Source organism: Cephus cinctus, unplaced genomic scaffold (assembly GCF_000341935.2).
Source record: "Cephus cinctus unplaced genomic scaffold, Ccin1 Ccin1_scaffold0870, whole genome shotgun sequence".
In the NCBI taxonomy this organism is placed as follows: Eukaryota; Metazoa; Arthropoda; class Insecta; order Hymenoptera; family Cephidae; genus Cephus; species Cephus cinctus.
Window position 1 is genome coordinate 1 of NW_014333453.1, and position 25,594 is coordinate 25,594.

Sequence of the window (25,594 nt, forward strand, 5' to 3'; positions counted from 1 at the left end):
CCACAGTGCGCTATGCACTCTTACGTGGGGCTCTTGACGTATCCATCATCGACAATGGATGATTGGGACGGAAAAAGGATAGAGGATCGGAAGGTTACAATATATATTATACGTATAACGTTACAATATATATTACAATATATATATATATACGTTACAATATATATTGTAAGAAATTCAGTTTAATGAGATCACTATTAGTGAATACAATTTTTAGTGGCAACCGGTTCTTCCGCTTATATTGTGGATTGGTCTTAAATCGAATATAGTAGTCGAAGATTCGGCGAATACGTTCGAGCGATTAGCTTAATTCTTTCATGATGTCCGCACGTGAGGAAGTTGTCAGGCAAGATTAGCAACGTTGCTATAATAAATAATCGAAGATGTATAATATGTTTAACAGGTAAGCACGCAATCAAGTATTTTGCTATATGTTTTTATATTGTAACGTTCTCCACCTTCCTACCAAGATAAAGAATACTATGTAATGTAAGATAGGGAAAGCGTCACCTTCGCTTGGCTGAACCTAGATGGAGTAGCTGAAGAGAAGGTACAGAAGTACTCCATAAAACGATTGCCATTGGGCGTAACACATCCGGTGATGTCAAGTAAGATAATCGGAATAAATACAGCAGGCACAAAGGTTGCTTGACCTTATAAAAATACTTTCTTCTAAAAGATCTAGCCAAGTACAGCATTTCTGTGAATTTCCTACCCCAAAAAAGAAATACCTATATTTAGATATCATATTATGTCAAGTACATAAGTCACTACGTATCTGCGTATTATATGATCTAACATCAGCTCATCGTTTTAATTGTATTTTCGAAATTTCTTACAACGTCTTCGCTATTCTTTTGTATTACTACCGCTTTCTATATTTAATTATGAATTAATGGTCATTTAATAATTAATAAAACGTTAGGACATTCCTTATCGATTACCACGTGGCAGATATGTGCTCAGAATTTCACAGTACTGATTTCGGGTACGGATCTGACAAGTAGTAGTTGATAAGGAATCTCCTAACGTTTTACTGGTTATTGAATGATGATTAAATCTTGATTAAATATAGGAAGCAGAAGTAGTACAAAAGAGTATGGAAGACGTTATAGGAAATTTTTTTAAATACAATAAAAATGATGAGCTAATGCTAGGTCATATAATACGTGGATACGTAGTAACTTATGTACTTGGCATTATAATATGATTTGAATATTTTCTTTTAGTGGAACTTTAACGCCTGACATAAATGTAGGTATATCTTTTTAAGGCTGGGAATTCACAGCAACCTCGTACTTGGCGAGGTTTTTTACACGAAAGTGTTTTTGTGAGGAGCATATCACAAGTTTTAGTTCTTTAAGAAGTTTAGTTCTTAAAGAAATTCCAGGCATATAAAATCTGTATTGATGTGAACGTCAAATGGAACGAAATTCTAGGCACATAATATCTGTATGCAAAATGAACTTTGCACTCACGTATCTTTTCAGATTTACCCTTCGTCCTTCATTATTTTTTAGAAATGTCAGGTCAGATGATATTATACATAATTCTTCTATTGCGAAGAAAAATTCTACTAGGAAGGGTCAAGCTGAAATATATCAAGTAAAATCGCACCATACGTCGAGATCGAGGAAAAAATATTTCTTAACACATAATCACATATTTCGATATAAAATGGATACACTTCCGAAAGACCTCTACCGAGTAGAACGTAGACCATTCACATACTTAATCTTGAGGCCAGAGTGACCTTAGATTCCAAGATATAGGAGCGATTCGTGTTTCTCTTTCCGGTACGTTTAGTTCAGAAAAAATCGCAAGCAGCATAATGAAAACGAGCGGCCAATTTTCTATGGAAAATCTTCGAAAGATTCATACGTCCCGGTGTTACAAAATTATTGTGTTAGGCGCACTTGCTTCACTCGCTCGCCAAACTACATGCAAGGAACTACGGCGACACACAGCGGAACAACCTGGAACTTCATGTCCGATACTTAGATATAAGAAACTACGGAGATGAGCCCCTAAGCACCCTGGAATTCCAATCGTGTCATATAAAATACAGGAAATTACGTTAAAGCGAATGGTCGGATCTGTTTTTCATGAGCGTTAAAGGCTTAATTAATAATTTTATACTGTTGTGAAGGCAGCTTTACATTATCTAAAAACACGGTGTGAGCAGTAGCTTGATGGTCACATATGCCATTCGTCGTGTAAAAAAAAAATAAATAGATGTGAAAAGACCCCTCAATCGCTCGCCCCCTCAATATGCCTTGATATCGTACACTAATTTGATTAATTTTGGTGGAAATCGATTCAGAATACTCATTTCCTATAATGAATGAATCAATCACTTTTTTTTATATGCAGTGGTTTATAAGATATTTGATTTCAAACACAGGTATACTAGAGTTGCTTCGAGTATAAAGTCTTGGTTGGCCGCTGTCCGTGCATCCAGTTGGCTGTATATGGCACGAGACTCTATCGAGTCTGTTTATATCTGTAATAATCACATCCTCCACGTGTCCAGTCGCTCGTCGAGCAAGTCCACCTAGCTCAACCACTTAAAGATACTGGAGAGGAGCAGGCTTTTGTAGCGAAGCAAAGATGTTAAAAGCAACAAATTTATTGCACTTGGCAATTCGTCCGAACGAAAATAACAAGCGATTGCAGAAAGCGAGCGAGTGCACAGGCACTAAGGTAGTACAGCAACGGCATAGACGATGAGTATTATTCTAAGAACGTATCGCTAGACAATCCTACAACAATATCCTACCACAGGCAGATAGCGATGCCTCGGAAGAGGTAATAGGCCACACAGGAAGCACCACAGAGGCCTACGTTCCATAATTTAGCAGTGCGAAATTATACAAGGAGAATTAATAAATTTATCGAGTACGCCGAAAAGAATTAATGAATAAAAATGGACTATGACAAATTTTAAAATGCGCGATCTGATATGATACTTTAGTTTCTCGGCTCGTAATCCACAACAAATACGGAGGGTAGCCGCTCGCGCGTGTAAAGTTTTGCGAACTTTAGGTACCTAGCTGCACTTCGATATTTCCACCAGGAGATATAGCTTAAAATTACCGTGTTTACAGAAAGAAAGTGAAAATATGATAAGAAAGTATTAAAAGTCAATAATACATTGCCAATGAGAAATTGAGAATGCGCGACAGTTCGCCGAGGGATGAAATCGAATGAACCACCATAAGAAACGCTATAGGCTAAGAGATAGCACCAATAGGTCAAATTGACATACAGGAGCGAAGCTCTTCGTACGGACGACTGTTGGTCGGTAGGCCAGAGCGGGCCAGAGGTTAAGGAACAGACAATAGTCAAATTTAGCGTTCAGTGCCGAAGGAGGTCCCACGGCGAAGGAAGACGATGCAGGGACCACAGGTAACAGTTAGGGTGTTTAACTCCCACTCGAGTCAAACTTCCTGTATGGCTTTTGGCACTTTGGGCATCATGTCACATTTTACCAATCCTCGTCGATTAGAAAATGATATTCGGCCTCAACCCCGGAGTCTTGAACCGTAGGTAAGTCATTGACATGTTTACGTTTTGAGCGCACCCTCGGGAGCGATTGCTGAGGTACTGTTCGCAATGCCATCTTTCGTCCGTGGTAAAGTAACACCGTGGACTTCCACGGCGTGATGTAATTCATCTCAATTACGTCAGTTCTGGATGTTGTTTTACCACAAAGCTGGGTGATGACGTGTTGACCCCTTTCTCGCGGATGATGACGTTCGTCTCTTAACACTAGAATTACCGATGATTTATGATTTATGGTTATAAGAACTGCCAAAAGAATCATTTTTGACCCTCCTTGGTATATCTAGTGTTAAAGGTAGTGGGAAGGAGCCGGAACTAACTGAGGCTGTTGGTCGTTATAAATTCTCTGGATTTGTATTATTGCAAAAGGCGAGAGAAGAAATAATTAAGGATAATCAACCTTGTGTCATGATTGGGTTAGTCTCTTCCGTTTCCTGTATACGGAATATGAGGTTACAATGATTATCGTCATTGAATAACTTTTACGCAGTTAACCATCAACACCGATTCAGCTAAATAGGCGACTCTTGGATTCACGTCGACGTAAGCGTTTCGGGACGCTTGAATAACAGCGACGCTCGGCAAAGAACAATGAGACGTGGCCTTGACAATATAAAAAATATATACAGGTACACGATCGTTGGTCATGTAGGTTAATAACCTCATAAATTAATCTACAAAGTACCGATATTATTGATATGTCGTGAGAATCAGTTGCAAAATTTGGATACCAATCACTTTCGTTTCTCAGACTTATTGCTTGGCTCATAGTCCAAAATTTGTTAACCCATTCGATGGACGATGAGGAGGGGGGGGGGGAATGTAAAGATTTATTTATTATCAGATAGCATGTTATCTATGGTAAGTGCTGCAATATATGTTATCAGTTGGTTAAAAAATGGGTAATTACATGGAGTTAATTAAGTGAGAAAAAATTAAGAAAAAAAATTTATCCGTCTAACTTTTTCGATTTAGAGGTTACAACGGGAACGAGGCTCGCGCATTATTTCTTACGATATTACGTATGTACGTCTTCACGTGCGTTCGGAATAGATAGAGACATGGGTTCACGTGTTACTCGCGTGCGAATATCGTATTCAAAGATGTGTAACAGTACAAAACGAAACAGACAGAAAAGAAAGTCTTTTATGATAACAGAAACACACACTGTTGCTTTACATTGGTTGGACGTGCGGCGAGGCAGATTTACGTGCCCCCGGAGCTTCTCAAAGTCATCGTAACGGTCGAGCATTATGTTTTTTAAAAAATATCGAGCCAGGTGATTAATGCCTGATGTGGATCATGATCAACACTATGATATCGCGTTCGTGCCGGGAATGTCAACATGGTCAGCCCGTTCGCCGCACGACAATGCGTGATGGAAACTTTTCCACGATCCTTTTTACATAAATTCATGTATCAAAGGCGTAAAAGAGTGAGAGAGAGAGAGTCCGTGCGTAGGAGATCCTTGTTAGAAAGATCTATCTATAGTCAGAAGACGCAGAGGAGTTCCTCGCGTCACAGCTGGTACGCAAACGCATATGACAGACGAAGAGCAGGTCGTTGGTTATGTATATTTATAAATTTCTATAATGTGTATCGGATTTGAGGAAAAGTCGAGCATCCAATGGACACGTGTTATAAGCGACTAAACAGTCACTCTCTTGGGTCATGAGAATCCTCGTGCAAGATCACTTTCTTTCACGCAATAAAAATTTCCTTTACCTTTATTGACGAAATCGATACTTTTGTCTCTTCGGACGTAACGTTTAATAACATTTGAACTGTGAACCCTCGAAATTTTTGATCAGTTTGACAAAATTCAAAAGTTATGATTAGATTCTTTATCGTGATCTTGTTCTTGGTTTGCGATGAAATTTTTTTCTTCTATGTCAATTTCAATCCTTTTCTTTGAGAAAGTTATTATTATGTTTGTATAATCATTCGCTTGCTCTTTTATGATTGATTCTTCTGTTACGGTTACAAATGGGATTCTTTTAATTAGGCATTGGCCTCTAGATTCTCAGAGAAGCCCCTTCCTGTCTACACTATCAGAAATCCTGTACTGATAGTCACGTTTGACGATCTCCAAGTACGTCTTCTAAAGACTCGTCCCGACGACGTACGAGAGCAATTTACCGAGGCTCCGCTGACGAGACATTAAACGGGTTTATTTACGAGGTATCTTCAAAGCGAGGGAAAAAAGAAGGTTATCGCCATTACTGTTTGCTGAAGGAGTCAAGAGGCTTATCTGGCAATGGCGTGATTCTAGAAAAATATAATCACGTACCGTCAGGCAGAACTCACGAAAATGTAAAATGAGACGGAAGCAATTAGGAACGTGAAAATGGAAATAAACTAAGGAAAAAAGAGAAAGTATAAGGTCAATAAAGAAACAAATGCTCAAATACGAAAGTATACAAGTCTTATTTAATTAGTCTCCATCTCGTATATATGTACAAAATAAAATGTTGTTTACCGTGTTTATAAGTCTTATGTGTTTCCTTCATTGCTAAAGGAGGAGGCTCGACCTTGACAAGGTCGGACAGCACGTTTCACAATGAGTCGATGATGAAGTTCAAAATCGATACTTGTTATCTATAGAACATAGCGATATACGTGCGACATAGGCGTCCCGAGGCAATGAGCTATATGTATATATATATATATGTACAATTTAAATAATTAATGTAAAATAAATACTCTTTCTCTCGGTCACGCGTTTATGCATCACAAAATCACAGTCACACTTAGGTACTTGGTTCACGGATGGCCACTGCTTTTTTTACTATGTACTTTTTCTTAATTTCAGAGAGAGAAAGAGAGGAAAAGAGTGAGAAAGATGGATTAAGACAAATTCTATCCTCTACTGTTCTACGATTTTCTACCATGAAGTGTTTAGTTGGGGATTAGAATCCTCCGAACTACTTAAATACACCACACTCTGCTCGACTAAAGACGAGTGCGCGGAAATGTCGAATATCTATGTGTTTCTCTCTTGCTCTCTCTCTCTCACTCTCCCGTTTTGTCGCGCGAGTAATTTCATACGTGGAAGGAGAAGATCAGCGAATTCGGGTAGGATACGTTCACCAATATTCATTTAAGATTAAATGTTTGAGCGCCTTAAAGCCGACAACCCTTTACGCACCCGGGTACGGATTAAAGTGGTTAACTGATATTCACTTGGCAGTCTCGATATTACACAGATTCCCTCAAATTCCACTATGTATGAATTGCTAGCGACTCTTCAATCTTTCAATAATATTTTAACGATCCTTTCGTAGTGGCCGATCCGCCTATGTCGCGATTCCAACAGAAAGGATTCACGCGGCTAATTGTGGCGGTAGCAGTTGCGGGGGTCGCTGCTGTTGCTGCACCCTCGGGGCGAGTACCGGCAGCAGGCTGACTCTCAATGGAGCCGGTGCTACTTGTGGAAGAGGTCCGTGTATACCATTGCTCGCTGGCAATCTATCTCTGGCGTGACGTTTAACGTGCTTGGCCAGATGATCGCTGCGCATGAATCTTCGTTGACACACGGCACACACGAACTTCTTCTCTCCAGTGTGCGTTCTTTTGTGTCGCGAAAGTTCATCGCTGCGTGAAAATCGCCTTCCGCAATCCTCGTAGGGACACGGGAATGGTCGTTCTCCGGTGTGCGTTCTCGTGTGTGCTTTCAGGTGAGAAGACTTGAAGTAATTCTTTCCACATCCAGGATGCTCGCACTCGTAAACTCTTCTACGCGCTGCTGGCTCCGGTGCAGTGGTCGTGGTGGCAGTGCTTTGTGCCGTTACTAATAACAAGGGTGTACGCGGTAGTACGATTGGTGAACCCAACAATCCTGCCACCATAGTGATTGGTGCTGGCTTTGGTGCTAATGGTTGGAGCTTAGGCTGGCAATTCTCGTGGTCCGTATTCTTGCTGTTCATAATGACCTCTTCCTTGCGTAGGTTCATCTTGAATTTTAAACTCCTCAAGATGTTTCCCTGGTCGTGATGAATTTGTGTGTCGTGAATCGGGACCGTTGGAGGTGCTGGCTGAATCTTGATTCGCGGTATCGTGTCGTTGCAAAAAATTATATTTGCAGGACTGCAGGTACCGTCGCGATTGGCACGCATTATAACCGAAGCTCTTGGTGGCTCGGGACTTGGTGGTGGTGTACCGTCCAGTAGGAGCTGAAAAAAAAATAATTAAAATTTACTTAGATAATGTCATTAGATAATTTTGATAACTATTTAATTAATTAATTGAAAATATGAGGGGTACAATTTATTTAAATATATATTTACCTTTGCCAGCTCACATTGTTCGACGCATCTTCTCTTCCGGGGTGGCTCATCCTCCTCGGAGTCAGATGGTTGTGGTGTTGGAGGTAAATCGGGCCTGCTGGCACCATCTACGTGGATCTTTGGACCCGACTTAACAATCTCCTTTTGCAATAGTTTCTCACCCAACAGTGCTGCAACGCTGAATGACGATTGTAGAGGTTCGACCTGAAGAACAAAGAGCATGAAAATTAAATTACCGGTAACACTCGTTCAAACGATCATTCAAAGTCCCACATCAAGAATGACTAAGTGATCTTTCGACATAGCGAAACATGGTGAATGTTTTTAAACGTGAAAAAAAAGTGCCGGGAATTGAATGTGGGTCATGGAATAAAATAATCCCACTAGAAAACAAAAATTTCATGTTATAACGAGACACTGGTCATTCACGTACGTTATCTATCCTGGTGTCGAGTACAACAATGGAAATGTCACACTTAAGCGCAGCAGTTGCAATTTATATTTCGCGGGCACCGGACAATAGGCGGTAATGGCGCTACTTTTAATTTCGCACGGCCCGCCGTTCTCTTGCGTTATATCCAAAGTATTTCCGTTTCTTTCCCATCGTTTATCTATCAACTGCGTACTTACGTGCACTTGCTTGAGTTGGGGTGAGGCTGGTGGCGATAGAGGCACTGGAGCCACGTCCATTGTGCTGCTTTGAAAAAATACAAATTGCTTCGAACGCAAGAAAGAAGCTTGTCTTGCGCAGAGTATAGAACCTGCTCGTTGAGCGGCTCGGAGCGTAATGAAGCTTTCTCACGTCGGGGTGCACGATGTGTTGTTGTGGGCTGTGTGAGTGATCATGCGGCGTGCGGTCGATGAGCCAATAGCATCTAGGGGCTCGCCCGTCCGGACCAATCAGGAGTGGGCCGTCAGTTGGTCGCCGCGTGATCAGCAGCGTGCTGTTCACGTGCTCGGAGTCTGACTGAGGCCGTGATCGTGACGTCAGCCTGCGTGGCGAGCGGTCGATACGTCATGGCGTCACGGCGCGCCCCGAGCGTCATGCAACTTGCCCGACCCGTGCCTCTTCCAGTGGGGAGCCCCCCTCCATAAGGAGTATACTACCAACGTCCGAATGCACTCCTCCCGACCTCTTCTCGAGGATGGTTCAACGACGAGCCTCCGAATTCCTATTTCGTCTCGTACTCTGCTTCTCCTTCTCGTGTGTACCTGCTTTTTTAAAAAAAGAATTCTTTTTATTGCTTTTCATTCTACAAGCTCACCTCGCGAGAGCGACAGAGACCTTACCGCTCTCCTTGTTTTCTCCCGTTTTACATGGACACTTGGCTCGGTGCATGGTGCGCCAAAATCTTGAAACCGAGGTCGGCCGGACGTTGAATTTTCGACGGGAAGCATTCTGGCGCAGTCTGCAGTTAAATATACTATATCAGCCGCCCACCTTGGCACGTTGCGCGTACGATCTCTCTTGGGAGAAGACGCGTGGGGCACCTCTTATTGAACCTGGACCTCCGTCATGGGTCTTGCGTTTCCTTGAAAAATTTTAGAGGCTCGCCTTGTCAATTAGCCTGTCTTGTACTTTCGGCGTATTCCTATTGCAAGACATGCGTCGAAGGAGTGCCGCTTTTCGAAAGCTTGTTTAGTCACGCGAAACCGTATGTAACGCACTGGACTCGAGTCGTCATCGTTGTTTTTATAAATCTGTCTACATACGGAGTATACCGTATCTATACCTTAATACACTAGGAAAAGGAAAATGCCGTTATCGCTTGCTTTAATCAGCAAGCTAAATTTATCTTTGCTTAATCATAAAAGAAAACTAATGAAAGAGAGCGGAAGTTTCCATTAAATAATTTCTAATTACATTACTTGAATTTTTTTCATGGGAAAATCAGCAATTCTTCGCCCATGAACCCCTCCCTCCTCCCCCTCGCGGAATAAGAAGTACACCAGAGACAAAAAAGCCGATCCGATACCAAGAACCCGCATCGTTCTTGATATCTGACCCTGGTAAGATTCCTACCAGCTGACCCAGTTTTGCGCTGGTGTAACCTGTGGGCCCCCCTAGAACCAAAATGTAATATAACCAATTTTATCCAATTGATCGATAATCTCGAGTCTCAATTGAACCTACCTCGTTAATAAACACACGCGCCCAATCATTCGAGTTTCTTTCACGTAGACACCGATTGATCCACGCCACGAATTTAATTATATTAACCAATCAAAAAAGATTTCGCGATATAAATTTTTAGAATATTGACAGCACGAAGACAGCTGATTTATCAAGAAAGAGCCTTTTATCAATGATAGACACTAAGTATTTATGAAAATTGAATACTCATTATTAAATCACGATGCATCACCGATGTATTAAATTTGTTAAACAATGAAAAATATTTGGAGGAAACTCATGAAAATTCTCGTTTTTTTACTTTTCCGATATGCAAGCAGTTCATGGGGCAACGTCAACAGGTTATAGCTATGACGCTTAGACAACTCCCGTTATTCAGTCGGCAGACTGACAGTGCATTCATGTATTTCATTTACATCGTACGGACTATATTTATGCAGCTTGTACTTCGATCTATACCGAGAGAACGTGAGAATAGAGTTATTCATTGATAATGTACGTTTTCATGCGCACCATAACCTTCCACTGGAACAGTGTGCGCATGCGCGCCCGTCATAATTTCACGATATGATCAAAGAGATAATAAAATTCAAGAATAGTGATAATCACCTTATGTAATTAGACAGATATTATCGTGTCTCAATATTTAAGTATTATCTATCACTATCTATATACTTGTAGACAGGAAATGTATTAAAAACTTTTTTGACAACTGTGCTTACTGCCCGGAGAACGACGGTAGGCTCATCAGCCAATGGACTCGTGATCAAACATTAGTATGTACGTCAGTGTGTTTCGTATTTCTTGTTATCGTGATTTCATTTTACTTGGTTGGGGAGAAAAGCCTTTTAACACGTTTTCTAGAAGCTAAGAAATTGCGTGTCTTTATTAGGAAAGACTGTACGACTATTGTGTATACATAGATATGTACAGTGTGGTATTGTGGGCACGCTATGCTAGGCCTTAGATAAAATGATGAGAATTCAAATGTCTATAGAGGATTTTTATTAATGCGTGATAGTGTATAAATAGACCGTAGTATAATCTAATATTACTACTGACGTGTTTTAAGTATCTCTATTCAATCTGGTCGTTGCGTCTCGACAATTAATTCGAGGCCGGTTATTATCGATGTTTTCGATGATCGAACATGAAACACCACGAGAGGCTAAAAGCGGGGTCGAATATTTTTCTGGAAAAGAACAGACAGTCCCGCATCTATTCCGAGGTCAGAGTATGGCGCGAACGTTCCTCGTGTCACGTATAGAAAAATGCATGCCTTCGCGACGTACTCACTATCACGTAGACAGATATTCATACAGTATCATATTATTAGCGACACAGAAATTTTTGTCGAAGAAAAACAATTGCCAAACGGCACGTTGACGCTGCACTGAGGTAGAATACTTTTAATATTTTCCCGAAAGAAACGTTAGGAATTGCTTCTCGTTTTAACAATCATAATACGAGAATGTCGTTTGAATTGTTCGCAAAAATCAGTCATCCTGTCAGAATGCGACAGTGCTGCGACATTCGTACGACGGCCATTATCGGTACTACGTTCTGTAACGGAGAAAAGCTGTGCTATTTTACTCTGAACACGTGCTCGCTGCTACGTCCAGGAAGAAAATTTATCTACCAAGCTAGATCCTTTATCGGACACCTCGCACGCGTTCCCTGTCGATAAATCGACACCGTGTAAATCTCGTAGATTTATTGTGAACTGCACTCCGTTCTTCTACGCTAGTAATGGCACATTCAGCTAGAAGGGTACGCTTCCAGTATATACGGAGATATTATGGATAGCGGACGCTGTGAATATTGTGGTTCAGTATTTTTATTGTATTTACGAAAACACGAGAAGATCTAAACACCATGCCAAGAATTTTCTCTCGTATATCTATTGAATAATAATACTGTGTTTTCTTTGTCCCGATGAGAAAGTGACTCATTACAGGTTATTGGACGTCACGCGTCGCTCCAAAACTGGAGTTTGCCGCGACGTCGGCGTTAATGGCAAGGTGAATAACAACACGTGTAGTAATACAGATGAGATCTGTATAAAAAATTGTATGTCCATTTTTTAAAACTTAAATTTTTACTCAGAAGGTTATAAAGCTAAGATTCAAGATTCTGTTATTTTTCAGTAAAATTTAGATGATCAACAATAATTCCAGCCCAAATTCAAATAGATCATCATCAGGTTTCCATCCTAGATTTCCCATCGTTTGGTGGCTCCGTCGTTCTGTTAGATTGGTGAGTGGAAAATTTCACGGTTTGGAGGTCGAGTCTGCTTGTGGCTCTGTGGATCGTTTAAACGCGGCATTGGATCGAAACATGTCATTGTACGAATCAATGCCAAGCCCTTTATATATTTAAACGAGTGTACGTGCAATATGAATGACAAACATAAATCGAAAGGGTTCGATTTGTTTTGTAGACATTATTGGATGCATAGGTTCTATACATATTTATATTAATATCACGTGGTTGCAGTAGGTTCTAGTACACAAACACGGTTAATGACTGAATGATTTGATATAACGTATTCCAGGCAGTAGACTCGTATTGTCCGAATGCTCTGACGTGATTTTCACTCGGTGAATCAATTATTTGCAGCGAATATTTATTGCAGATGCAGTTTGGCCATCGCACAGCTTGGTAAATACACGAGTGTTTCATTATGACTGAACTCTTTATGTTTTGGATATCCTGCGGTTGGGAGGGAAATGATTTCAATCGTGATACACATTGATTCTTACGTGTTATATATGGAAAACTGTTTGTTGATTTAAAAGTGAAAACAATGACAGTTAAACATCGGTTCGTCAAATATTATTTATGGTGACTCGTCATATAGATTATTTAGTATAATAAAATATAATAATTCTTTTAATGACTTTATAGCATTCTAGTTTCCTGATATGAATCTATCATGTGGACTGATACATTTGTTAATACAGCCTAACATGTATTTACCCTTGATCTTTGCCAAATATCTCTGATTATTTTTCTGTTAATTCTAATATTTCTGTGAGCATTGATGTCAAAACTTTATCACAATTATCAGATGTCAGTTATGACGATGAAAGATCTGTATTATTCATGTACCGACAATAGATTTACCGTTTGGACAAGTATGCAAATCTTTAAATGCCTTACCGACTGATTTATTTCTGTATTTATCATAGAACATGAGAAATCACAGTCAATTCATTGTTAAAATCTGTCCATTGAAAGGCAGGGCTCTAGAACCCTAGTACGGACGAAAACCCGTTAGCAACATGGGAATTGACTTTACCATTATACCCGTCCATGCGCTTATACATCCTAGCCATACAATATGTTTCACTCTTCGTCCGCAGTCTCGGCATAGATTGCGCTAGTAGACTGAAGCAATTCTCAAAACGTCGATAAAACTTAGGCTATCTTGTTAGTTACATGTTTAGTCTATTCTTCTAAAAGCTGTGCATTTTCTGTTCCAAAGGAATGCAATAACATAATTCAAACCAAGAGGTCTCCGCTTTCTAAGTTTTTGTGAATTTTAATATTTTTAATGAAACTAATGAAATTTGAATACAGAAAAGTTCGTAGGATATGCGATCCATAATTATTGTAATTATAACCACATCAATTCGTTACCCACTCTCTACTACAGCAAGTGGTTTCTTCTCCGTCGATAAAATCGTCATAAAATCTGTTAAAGGGTACATCGACGTCAATGTGGGAGGAGTCAATCCCTACCACAATACCACCACTCCTCCTCTCGAAGTCATGCCGAGTAAAAGGTGGGGGGTTGTTTAGCATCGGGTTTGTTTAGTTGCCCGCTGACAGCGGTCGAAGGACGGTTGTATGTGCGTGTGTGTCGTCGATACCGACAGCCGGTTTAAAGAATAGTTAATGAAAACGTCGCGGGTAAATTAGTATAAAAGGATCGGCGAAGTTCGACGTGGAACAATAAAGACAAGGCGTGATGCATAAGTAGTATCGTGCTGTGTGAATTAATACGTCGCGCGTAATAAAAGCAAATGAAACGATAGGGTGATTAATCAATTATAAGAGAGAAGTAGAGAAAAACAAAAACAGAAGATCGACTGCCAGTGTTCCGGTGTTCCCTTACAACAGTGCTACTGGTTGTTACACTTGTTGCCTCGAGAGTCGGTTCGTTCGTGTTATGTGGGCTTATGTTGAGGTTACCGTTTCGCGCGAGTCCAGTTGTGTTCCTCGCTGACGAGAATGTCGTCGCTGCTGGTTTGGTGATGGCAGAGCGAAGAGGAGGATGTCACGCCGCAAGCAAAGCAACCCGAAACCACTGAAACGTGAGTCAGCCAAGAGAACTTTGTCTCTCTCTCTAACTTAACAATAATATTTCTGTCTCTGTCGCGCACGTGTCGATCTTACCGAGTGCCCTGACAATTTACGTCTCCCGGTGTTCCAGGTTAGTCCCGTCAAAGCTAGTCTCCATTTTGATCAGCTGATCGCTTTATGTCAATGCACCACGTGACTCTAGTACGAATACAATATGCAGTATCCTGATGCTTCGTTCGCGGTACGCTGATAAAATTATTCATCAATTAATCGGGTACTGGCTGGTACTTCCTGGCAGTGACGTAAGCGAACTGGATGCCTTAGAAATGAAGTAAAAACAACTGCCGACATTAATCGAACACGTATCGCGATTAGCTGCAGATTAAAAGTCGGGTACTTTCCACGCGATGCCATTTCTGCTGGTAGTCACGTATGTACAGTTCTTTACAGAAGAAACCGGCTTTTCATAATTACATAGGTCCGTACGCGTCAGTAGTAACGATTGAGTAGAGCTGCGCTGACTGTACCTAGCTTTGACTCGATCCTCAGTGCGAAGCACGTGGTCCCCCAAAAAATTCCCACGTGTCACACTTTCACGTGACTCGCTTCCTGACGAGCTCGGCGAATTTACGGTACTTTCCGAAGAAGCTTCCGGTACCTCGCCAGACTGACTAAATCGTTGCGCATTTACGTAAATGGTTGCTTGTGCTTTTTACCTACGTCATCTGCTTTTCTCTCGTAGCGCCCCCCGAGTCTCGTGCGATTTCTCGCCTGACTGTCCACTTTCCCGCTCCTGCGCGCTGCTCCCTTTCAATTGCAAAATCATTGGAAATGTCCCAATTACGTGTTATCGTGTTATCGCGCGATAACTGCCAACGTCCGATTCGCACCTTCGCATCTCGACGTCAACCGGAACCGTTAGATGCATCGAGCACTCGACGCCTATTAGTCTGCCATTCATGAGTTCGCTCGACTCTACTCAATTAGCCCTGCTACTAATTGGCCGTCATTTTCACGTCAGCCGACGTCATTCCCAGACACGTGAACGTGTTACCTATTGACTCCATTTCCCTTTTTTTACGGTTCTCACGATTTTGCCCGATCGCACTGTATCCTCATTATTTATAAGAATTAACAAGAGTACCAGTCCGTTTCGCAATCGCGATCATATGCTGAGTGGTCGGAGAGGATCTGTCAAATTTGACAGCTGTCACGTGACTGACCTCCACTCGTCAGTCACACGTGACAATGCTTCAGCAAACAACTCCTGACTACCAACCTATCAAATTCTATTTGTCGACCTGATGCATTTGTCTTTCCGAGCAAAGATCCCTTAAAAATCCTACATTTCATCACTACGCACGCAAAGAGCCATAAGCCTGTCTCTGTCGCACTCGCGGACATGGGAAAAAATTGTATTCGTTAAAAATTCCTTCACTCCGCTCGATCCGCACAGCATCGGTAATCTCTCGTTACGAGTGCTCCTACTGCTTTTCCACACGTTTCACCAATACCCGTGTCAGAATTCCTTTTTACCCATTAAACGCACCGACCGTCCTCTTTTGTTTCATATTCACGTGCGCGCTTTTCATTCGCGGACGTTCGCGTTGTTCCCGGCATGTTCGCAGGACGTTGCGCGAGCGGTATGGCTGCGATGACAGTAATAAAGCAGATAGACAGGTGGTGGTAAAATATCCCGAGACTTGGTTACATGGAGGGGGGAGACGGCACGTTCGGTGTGTACTCTGCGTGTGACTCTGTGAATGGTGTATCGGCTCGGGGATCAACGATACGGGGGATAAGGGCACCCTGCGGCGAGCCAGCAATCACCCCCCGGCGCGCGCGCGAGCGTCAAATTAATAACCGATGATTTTATAGAATGCTTTATTGAATCGTGTTCCCGGTAAATAATATCACTGCACACAATCGGATAGGCCGCGCCGCGGCGCTCGTTGCCGTTTCCATCTGCGCTAATGGTAACAAGCGGGCCGCGCCTACGGTATATATATATGACTCAGGCCTCGACTCTCCCAACACGATCCTCGCACAGCCCGCGCAACATCCAGGGAATACCTGGTCCAATCATATTTGGATATTATTTGCCGGCGCGCATACGGACTAGCGATAATATGTCGTTGGGGCGAATTTTTAATCGGCTCTACGGAGGCTTCGTATAACGACCTGCGATCTGGGGTAGGGTTAGGTAGGCCGAGCTTCGCTCTTGGCCTTATTCAATTTTATCTATACTCCTCTTAGCGTCCTTATTTCTCAGGTAAAGTAGTTGGCAACGGAGTCCGAGCACGCAGATGTCTCTCCGCGCCTTTCGAAGGCCTCAGGACTCAAGCCGGCTACGCAAGGAGACAACTATCGCGCCGCTGATCTCGCCTAGTTAGACCCCCTTTCTTCGTAGCGCTTCTTCTTCTTCTTCTTCTTCTTCTTGCTGTTCCTGTTGTCGTTCCCGGGCGCTCTTGCTCGTAGCCGTTGTCGCCGTTGTCGTTCACCCACTACCGTTCTTGGTCGCGCACTCGGTACCCTCGTCCTTCCTTCCTTCCTTTACGGCGCGCGATAGCAGCGCAGAAGGGAGCGCGAGGCTCGTAAATACACGCGCGGGGCCCTCGTCGCCCGGAGGTAAAGGGGCTAAGGGCGAGCCTACAAATTGCTACACCGCATTGTGGTGTCACTCCAGGCTGCTACGACACGGCCCTGGCATCGCTGGAATGGTGTCTGCGCGCCATTCCTCCTACCTACCTCTACCTACCTATCTGCCTACCTACCTTTACCCTACTCCTTCTTCTTACGATTCCTCGTCTTATTTCTTACTCGCTTCGCTACCTTCATTGCCCTGCTTCTTACTCCTTTCGGTACCACCCCTCATCTTCCCAACCCGAAACACCTGTCGACGTGTAAACACGGCTTTGCGATTCATAGATCTCGCACACGAGTTTTCACACCGAAACTGGCAGATTCATTAGGACGACGGACCACCAAGAAGCGGCTGGCCGTGGCTCTAGACCGACCGTAGCTACGTAGCTGTCAGGATCCAACATGGCCACCGTGCATATGCGACTTACCGCCAATTTCGTAACGGCATATCGTCCGATTACGCTCAATTATTCAGAGTTAGACGAAACGCATCGATAAGGCCTTATCGCTGGTTTTCCGGCAGTCCCGGATCTCCACCTTTACGGGACGCGTCCCGGTAATGTCGATTCCTTCACGAGAACGGAAACTCCCAGGCGCAAACGAACGTGAAATCCTCGCGGCAGTGCATATACGATCGCCGCGCACTCGTATCCACGTTATTCACCGTTGTCCATGGCTGCAGCCGTTTTAGGGCCTACGATAGGACGCAGATTAGGTAGCCGCGGCTCTGCGTTTTCTCAGCTCTTCAGATAAGACCAATGATCAAGCTTTATACTCTGCCAAGGGTAGCTGTACCAGTCTCCCCTCTCTCCTCCTGCTATCGGGATGGACCGTCTGCGATGCTGGCTTCCTTCCTTTACCCTATACCTCTCTAGCTCTCCGCTTGGCGCGTTTCCTCTTTCTCTCTCTCCGTCGTTCATCCATTCGCCATGCTCCATCCTCGTTGCACGCGTATTCTATCCTCACTGCGATCCACGAGCGTCGCTCGTACGGCCATACAGATCCACACGTGTCCCATGCTTATATGTTGTCTTACCCGTGCAGACTATACCTGTATATCCTAAGCTTTAGGTATGCGCCAGGGTCTGGCATGCGAGGCCTCCAAATATATCGCTCATTAGTGCTAACTGATCGGAACTGAACGCGTTCCTCGTGTCTCGCGAGCGACAGACGCGAGGAGACGCGCGCCACTCACTGGTCCAGATCTCATCTCGACTCTTGCACCGTGTACGTATAGGTTTCGGGAAACGGTCTTAAATTTTTCTTGGTCTTGGATTTATTTTTTTAAAAATTGTTTGCTTCGAAAAAAAATCACGGATGCTGCACGGAAAAGACGAGCGAAGATCATACTCGATCGGATAAATAATCTCAAAGAATCTTCGTGCGGCTTAGAGTCCGTTCGGTAGATCGTGGAATCTTCAACGTGGCTTAGTCTCTTTCGCTCGGTATCCTTTGTGACAGTTTTTTTTTTTTTCCCCCTTGTACCTAGTTAACCAAATGAGGTATCTCCGTCGGTGTTTACCCAGTAAATATAACCGGAGCAATTAGGTGTACATGCCCCGTATAACACGGAGTAGCGTGCTTGTACGCGTGCCAGTGTTTGTCCGGCTAAATAAGATATTACTGTGTTCCAAAGTCAACATAACGAAATGCCTCTTGTTTGTTATCTTTCCTAGACTATCTGTATACCTATACGCGCACTGTAGGTACTGTCGAGATTTACTCACTAGCTGTTGATGCTGACAGACAAAATATTGGAAATAAAGAAAAAGCGCACGATGCCATGGAAGACGTAGGCTACGTGGAAGGGACATCCCTGCGCACCGGTGCACGTCACTGATTACCTCAGAGTCTTGGCCAGGGTCAATGATAGTGAGTGACCTGAAGGTGTCTCCAGGTACACGTATATTGCAGTTATATACATATATCTCGAAAGAGACTCTAGTGTCACGTTTTAAGTACCGTCGACACGTACGCCGCTTCTCGGAATGTACATTACTCGGCAGAGGCCAATGTATTAGCACCGACACGTCCCGTAACTCGATTCCTCATTGATAAATAATAATCAATCGGCAATCACGCCTTATCCCTATGTACGTATACATAGGCGGTTATTCACGGCAAAACTACCAGCTGAAATTGGCCGCGAATCTATGACTCAATGAATCGGAGCAGAGTCGCGTCGTTAGAGAAACGAAAGTTAACGTCGTGGCATTGCTAGGATCATGAATTTCACGTTCTTTAATTTTTTTCAATCAAGGCAACACTGGGCCACCCTGGCTCGGTCAACAGAACCGTTCGAATCGCATCTAACTTCAGGCGATACGCGTCTGCCGCGAGTGACCCTGCGCATGTGCCTTGTTTAAATAAATTTTCTTAGGTAGGTAGGATTCTTCGATTCGGAACGCGGTTCGACGTACCGGGGAAAGGTGCATGGGAAATTGACGAAAATCGCAGTGACGCTGGATTGTTTCGAGATTGGATGGGAATGAGAATAAAAAATATTTTTAAAGTCGCAGCGCGCATCGGAATAATACGTCGGTCGCACTGGGGATCGCGGGACGCGTCGCAGCGGGAGACGGATGCGTAGTTGGGATTGCACCGAGGGACGATGCACTTTCTTGAATACGCGTAACCCGTCCTGTGCATTATTTCATCTCCGGCACCTTGATCTTCTGCTCTTTGGTCCAGCCAGCCTCTTTCCCAATTATCCCTCGAGCCGCCCTTTATACGCGAATTCAATGATCTCGTTGCATCTTGGGAAAGTGCATCTCGCCCTCGTGTACGCGTACGTGGCTGCTGCCCCCCTCCCCTCCCCCCTCCCCCCTCCCACCGGCACCTGCATACGCGGGGACCCAGCAGAACGGACGTAGCGGCCGCTCTAGTCTTGCGGCGCTCTGGGACTCCGTGCGGGTCCGCGCATCGACATGCAAACTCGATCTTATCGGAGATATTAGCAAGCATGTCGGCTGGCGAACGTAACCCGAGGCACCGTGGGCTCTCGGAGGTACATTTTAAGGCGAGTCCTACGTTATCGCGCGTGAATCTCTCACGAGAACTACTGTCTTCTGCCAAGTTAAGACGCCCGGTTGTAGCAGCGTCGGGGACCGCCGCGACGGACGCCTAACCTGTGTAAACGGCTGGGAGTCCCTTTGTATACGAATTGTTGTACGAAGAAGTCGGCAGAATCCTGGGATAATCGGGGCTTCTGGATATGCGCGGGGGGGTTGTTTTGGAATTATTTTTTTCAAATATTTATCTGACAACAGGGATTCCGTAGGATGAAGATACGTGGGAATGTCTTTCTAAGGTGAGAGACGCATTCGGCGCTGGGTTGACTTTCCGGGACGGTGAGTCAAAAAGTGACGGTATATAGGGGTTGCGGAGGGGCTGGGCAGGAAGGGTAGGGTGGCGAACTGAACTGGGGCGTGTTATCATTCGCGAACGGTATCAGCCTCCGCATCGTCTGGGTTGCCCGTTCCTTCTCTTTCTCTCTTTCCTCACTCTCCTTGAGCCTGACTCCCCCCTCCACCCCCCTCTTGAGCATTCGCTGAGTGACGTTACATACCTTGAACGAGGGAGGCGCGTGTGTACGTACGTATGTATGTACGGGGGGATATGCACGCCATACGCGTACCACTGTGGTACACGTGCATGTGCATGGAGGGAAGGGAGAATACTATCTGCTTAAAAATCGTCTGCATGCCGCTCACTTGGTTCCATTCGCGGGGGCCATCGCGTCCGGCCTTATGCATTCCGTTTCAGGCGGGTTCCAGCCTTTCCTCTCTCGTTCCTATTTCATTCTCCCTCAGGATTCTCCTTCTTATACTCTGTCCTCCTTCCCTCCACCCCCGCCGCCAGGCGCGCACCTCCTCGTCCCCGTGTTGTGGATACAGCACGTCGAGACGGCATTATCGCGACTCCTGATCGATTTTGAGGATTCACCCTTTTCTTGGAGGTTTTTTCTTTTCTCGTAGTCAAATCAGGCTCGATGACGCGTCGCGACGCAAAGGTGCAAAGGTGCAACAACGCGGACGCGTCTGTCGGGACGGGAGCCGACTCTTCGCTAGTGAACTCTGCATAAGTGAACTCTACGCGATGTGGACCAGGTGGATTGTCCTTGGCTTGGTTTCGCCTGACTCTTATAACTCCCGTTGATCTCGCTAGCTCCGGCGCTCCGGACCACTTGCGGATCCTGGGACCGTTCGGGATCACCGCAATCTGCTGGCTGCCGCAGATTGGCCGCGATTCGGGGCGTACGCCCCTACGTCGTTTCTTCTCTTATCGTCGATCAGTGCAATATTGTAGGGCGCCCGGGTGCCTACAGATCTGATATCCTTTCCCACCTTCGGTATGATCTATGCCTCTTCGCGTGGTTTTCGTCCACGTAGCTTGGCTTTTATCGCCGTGGCCCATTCTCCGATAGTACGGGGATGATCTCTCGTGCTGGTGTAGAACATGACCTTGCGACCTTATCGCTCATATCCGCTCCTGGGACTTTCGGTTAGGTAGATTATTAGCGGGGTCCTCGAGCTATATGGATTATGGGGTCAGGTCTCGCGGTGCTTGATGGAAGGGGACCTAGAAGAAAAATGGTACCGTCCTACGGGATGTTGGGAACTTCCTGGACCACGCTGACGACGGGGATCATCACCGCGCGTCCTGTACCAAGAGGCATAACCACAGAGAGGGAGGAATTCTGTTGCTGAGGTTCGATGAAATATGCACGCGATTCAGGCGGGATAGTGCGCGGGTAACCTTATGTAGGCATGCCGAGTGTGTGTTTATGCGGCGTGGGGTGGCGGTGGGGGTGGTTGGGGGTGGAAGGAGGGGGGCTTCGAGGGATGAGGCTGCGATAGAAACGAAGGGAAAGACGAGAAAGGATGGAAAAGGGAGAGAGACCGTTATCGGCAAATCCTCCGTTGCCCAGCAGAGCAGAGAGAGAGAGAGAGAGAGAGGAGAGAGGAGAGAGGAGAGAGAGGGTGGACGAAGAGTGGCCGCAAGAAGAATGCTCACAATGCTGTAATTTCAGTGTTTGATCTTCCCATCTCTATGGGGCCGAGTGGTATTATATGGGGATGCCGTTTTATTTTACCCGCATTATTATTCCGTTGAAGATCGCGCGCTGATCCGTTCGCCAAGGCAAACTCTCCGCGCGCCTTATTTATGGATGGATTCTCTTTTAACTTTCGTTCTCTTCGCTTCTTTCTCTCTTGATCTCCCTCTTTCTTTTTAATCCTCCTTCCCTGCCTTTGTCTATATTCATCTCTCTCTCTCGATCTCGTCCGATATAAAGATACATACTGTCGTTCAAACAATGATCTGACGACACCCCCGCCCCCCGTCCTCCTCCTCCTCCTCCTCCTCTTCTCACCCCTTGATTCTCTTCTCGTCACCACTATCGATATAATTCTATAGGAACAAGACAAGCGCACCTAATGTACATAAATATTTGACTTCCACCTCGTCTTCACGAGAAACTGAACTTCGCCAGTCGTTCGCCCAACGCCGCGACCAGTATCGCCTCCATCCGGTCTCAACTCTTTTTACTACTTATATCAAACGAGCGATAGAAACTTTCCTCTCATCGTTCATTAACTCTTATCGTCGACCAGTCGAGCATCGTATCGGTATCAGCCAGAAGACTTCGATCGCTCGTTCCACGTATAACACGATGGAACGGTTCTTCCCTCAACTTTTCTTAGGTCCACCGTAGCTAGACCCGAGTCCAGGTACAGATCGGCGAATCGGTCCTCGCAAGAGTTCGAGGCTCGAGGGTTCACGGCCGAATGAAATTTTTCCAATTCCTGGCAATGATCTCGTCGCAGTTTTTCGCTTAGCGAAATCTACCGTCTCTCTGTGTATACGGACTCTCTCGGCGATTGCATTGTTGTCTTGTCCGGCGGAGATCACCGCGAGGGTATCGGCCTTCCCGATATATCGTGTGGATGTGTATAGGCGTTATAACGCGTGTGCTCTTTGTACGGTGGGCGAAATCATTCCCGCGAGCCAAGACGTACGAGATGCCGTCCGTCAATACTGGTGGATGAGAGGAGGTCCTTATCGGGACTCGGTAGTCGCCGGCGGCGACTGCGTGATCGAAGCTACGCGAGAAAACACCAATTAACACTGATTCGCATTGAAAAACACTTTATCGTTATCCGCAATAAGTGCGAGAGTACCCGCTTACTCGTCCCGCACCTGGTGCCGGTTATAGGTACTTGTAAGAGAACAACAAAATTTAAGCGCAACGACGACGACGGTCCCGGCTCTGATCCAGGGGATAAGGATTTGAGAATCGGCCGTGTAAATTCACCAGGTTGGATCTACCTGCTGTTAGACTCCGTAATGCCCACTTCCTGGAGCCTCTTCGAGGAAGTCGAATAGCTCTCGCTGAGCTGCCTTCGAACTCTGAACTTGTTGGGTGTAATGAACTAACCTGGTGGGGATTCTCTTGGTCACCCTTACCCGCGCGGAATCACCCCTGGGCAAATCACCCCGTCGATTCACCTAGCTCGGCTCCCGGCTGTCAACAGGTGGCCGTAGAGATACGCCTTGCCACCACCCGGCATTCCCGTCCGATAGTAATATTATAGCATTAAGAACTTTTCGTGGTCGTCACGTCCGTTATCTCTATTTGTGTCTTGGCGAACAACTATATGTATATGCGTAGATTTGTCAGCGCGCCATAAGTCATCGGAACTGATCGATCGGGCGAATATCGTGAAAATTCCATGGTGATTTCGCTAGTCGAGGTTATCGTCTGTCTGGATGACTGCCGATTCTAAGGGTGAACGTTATTGCTATGTGAGATAGCCAAGAGATGACGTGACACGCGCATGCGCGATAGCCGAATACGTCCAAGTGAGTTCGACGTCAATATATACGTATACAGTATAGGGATAGCTATATGTATGTATATTTAGGTTAGGACGGACGTTTTATACATTTTGTAAATTAAATGGGGTTGCTCACGGTAGGTACCGCAGGTACCACTGTGCTTGCGTTAATTCGATATCCACCCTTGTTACCCCTCTCTCCTCCCCTCTGCCTCTCCTCTTCCCCACCACCCAAGTGGCAGGCGTCCCGTAATCGACACCCAGCCATTATTGTTAAGCTGCAACAGGACTTGATTGGTACTGCCGATACGTATCGGAGCTAGGCTCCTATAGTACGTTCCACGCGTGAGTCTTCTACCTATTATACCCGCGATGGGTTTGTACGCTTGTTTTATGAAATACAGTCGAACGTACTATAGCTGCGTATATGACGAGTGAGTGATAGAAGATAGCGAACAGGGGGTAATACGGAGGGACAATCGATTCTTCGTATCGTAGTACGTCGAAGGCGTGTATGTTTTATGGGCTGCACTTCCTCCGTGATCCATGGATAAGGGAGGAAACCCCCTTCCACCCCCTTTCGGTACTTACTTGCACTATCGATCGACAGATCCGACGAAATATGCTTTTCGAGAGTTTTTTTTTCTTCTAATTTTATTTCGTATACCAGTTAGTTTCAGTTTTTCGTGCTTTCACGATTTTTTTCTTCTGTCCGATTCATTTTCACAGATCGATCTGCGTATCGTTATCGCATTCACGCTTTTCAATCCTCGTTATCCACAATTGTCGGTATGTCATTAGAGCTCTCTGAAATCTCAATGCACCTATAACACATGGCTACATCGTAACTCAACCCTTACGTATAGACCACGTTTTACGTGGTGTAATGAATTTGTATTGAATTTTTTTTTCTTTTTGATCAGGTAATTGAGATATTCAGCGATGTAAAAGTGAGTGACGTCACTGCCATTACTGCTGCTATCACTGTCTTATTAGTGCATACATGATATATGTATACAGGATGTCCCAAAATTACCTGACCAACGGGGTATGGCGATGTTCGGGAGGCACCGCTGATCACGAAAATGACCTTCCTGTTGTCCGGAAGGTCATAGTTTTTAAATGGGAGCAGGTCAAAGTTGACCAATCAGAACGAGGCGTCAAGAGAAACGTAGGCACCTACGACCTCTGATTTTTCTTCCCTTGCTTTTGTTTCTCGGTGGCTTGTTTCTTGTTTCCCATAGGCATGTCTTCGGCTGACGTCATCCTGCCCGAAGCCACCGAGAAAGAAAAGCGAGGGAAGAAAACTCAGAGTTCGCAGGTGCCTACGTTTCTCTTGACGCCTCGTTCTGATTGGTCAACTTTGACCTGCTCCCATTTAAAAACTATGACCTTCCGGACAACAGGAAGGTCATTTTCGTGATCAGCGGTGCCTCCCGAACATCGCCATACCCCGTTGGTCAGGTAATTTTGGGACATCCTGTATATACTGCATCCACACTGTCAGCTAGTAAAACGACCGCACGTTACGTATACGTAAGCGTATAGATATTTTCGATCGTCCCACCGAAAGACGTTGTATTCTCACGAGCGTTCGTGGCGTCGCGACGCTTATACGTGAAATACGCATCAACAAGATGCACAACAACAGCACAATGGTCGAACGATAGCGAAATACGACTCGCTAGTGTAAGGACAAAGTAAAAAAGTTACTATTCCGGTTTCTAGGGATATTCCCTAGATCCTCTTTTTTTTTCATACATTCCGTATCCAGCCGGGAACGATGGGTTCGATTTCCGTGGTGGTTAGTGAGGGGGAAA

The 25,594-nt window shown here is 44.7% G+C and overlaps 2 protein-coding genes across 3 annotated transcripts in view; one reads left to right on the forward strand and one right to left on the reverse strand.

The window, feature by feature from the left end:
- Positions 1-5,972: 5,972 nt before the first annotated feature.
- LOC107271034 (Krueppel-like factor 3) lies at positions 5,973-8,850 on the reverse strand. The gene is made up of 3 exons (XM_015746605.2): positions 8,481-8,850; positions 7,851-8,054; positions 5,973-7,736 (listed from the first exon to the last, which is right to left on the reverse strand). Exons 1-3 carry the CDS (start codon positions 8,538-8,540, stop codon positions 6,888-6,890), a joined length of 1,113 nt encoding a protein of 370 aa, XP_015602091.1. The 5' UTR covers positions 8,541-8,850; the 3' UTR covers positions 5,973-6,887.
- Positions 8,851-13,770: 4,920 nt separating this feature from the next.
- Positions 13,771-25,594, forward strand: part of LOC107271033 (zinc finger protein ush) — an 88,950-nt gene continuing 77,126 nt past the window's right edge. The window contains exon 1 of one of the 2 annotated variants that reach the window (XM_015746604.2): positions 13,771-14,303. In XM_015746604.2, coding sequence (XP_015602090.1) covers positions 14,264-14,303 — 40 coding nt within the window. In that variant the 5' untranslated portion in view covers positions 13,771-14,263. Of the gene's footprint in view, positions 14,304-18,786; positions 18,833-25,594 lie in introns of those variants that run through there. The other variant, XM_025088279.1, reaches the window with a different exon arrangement.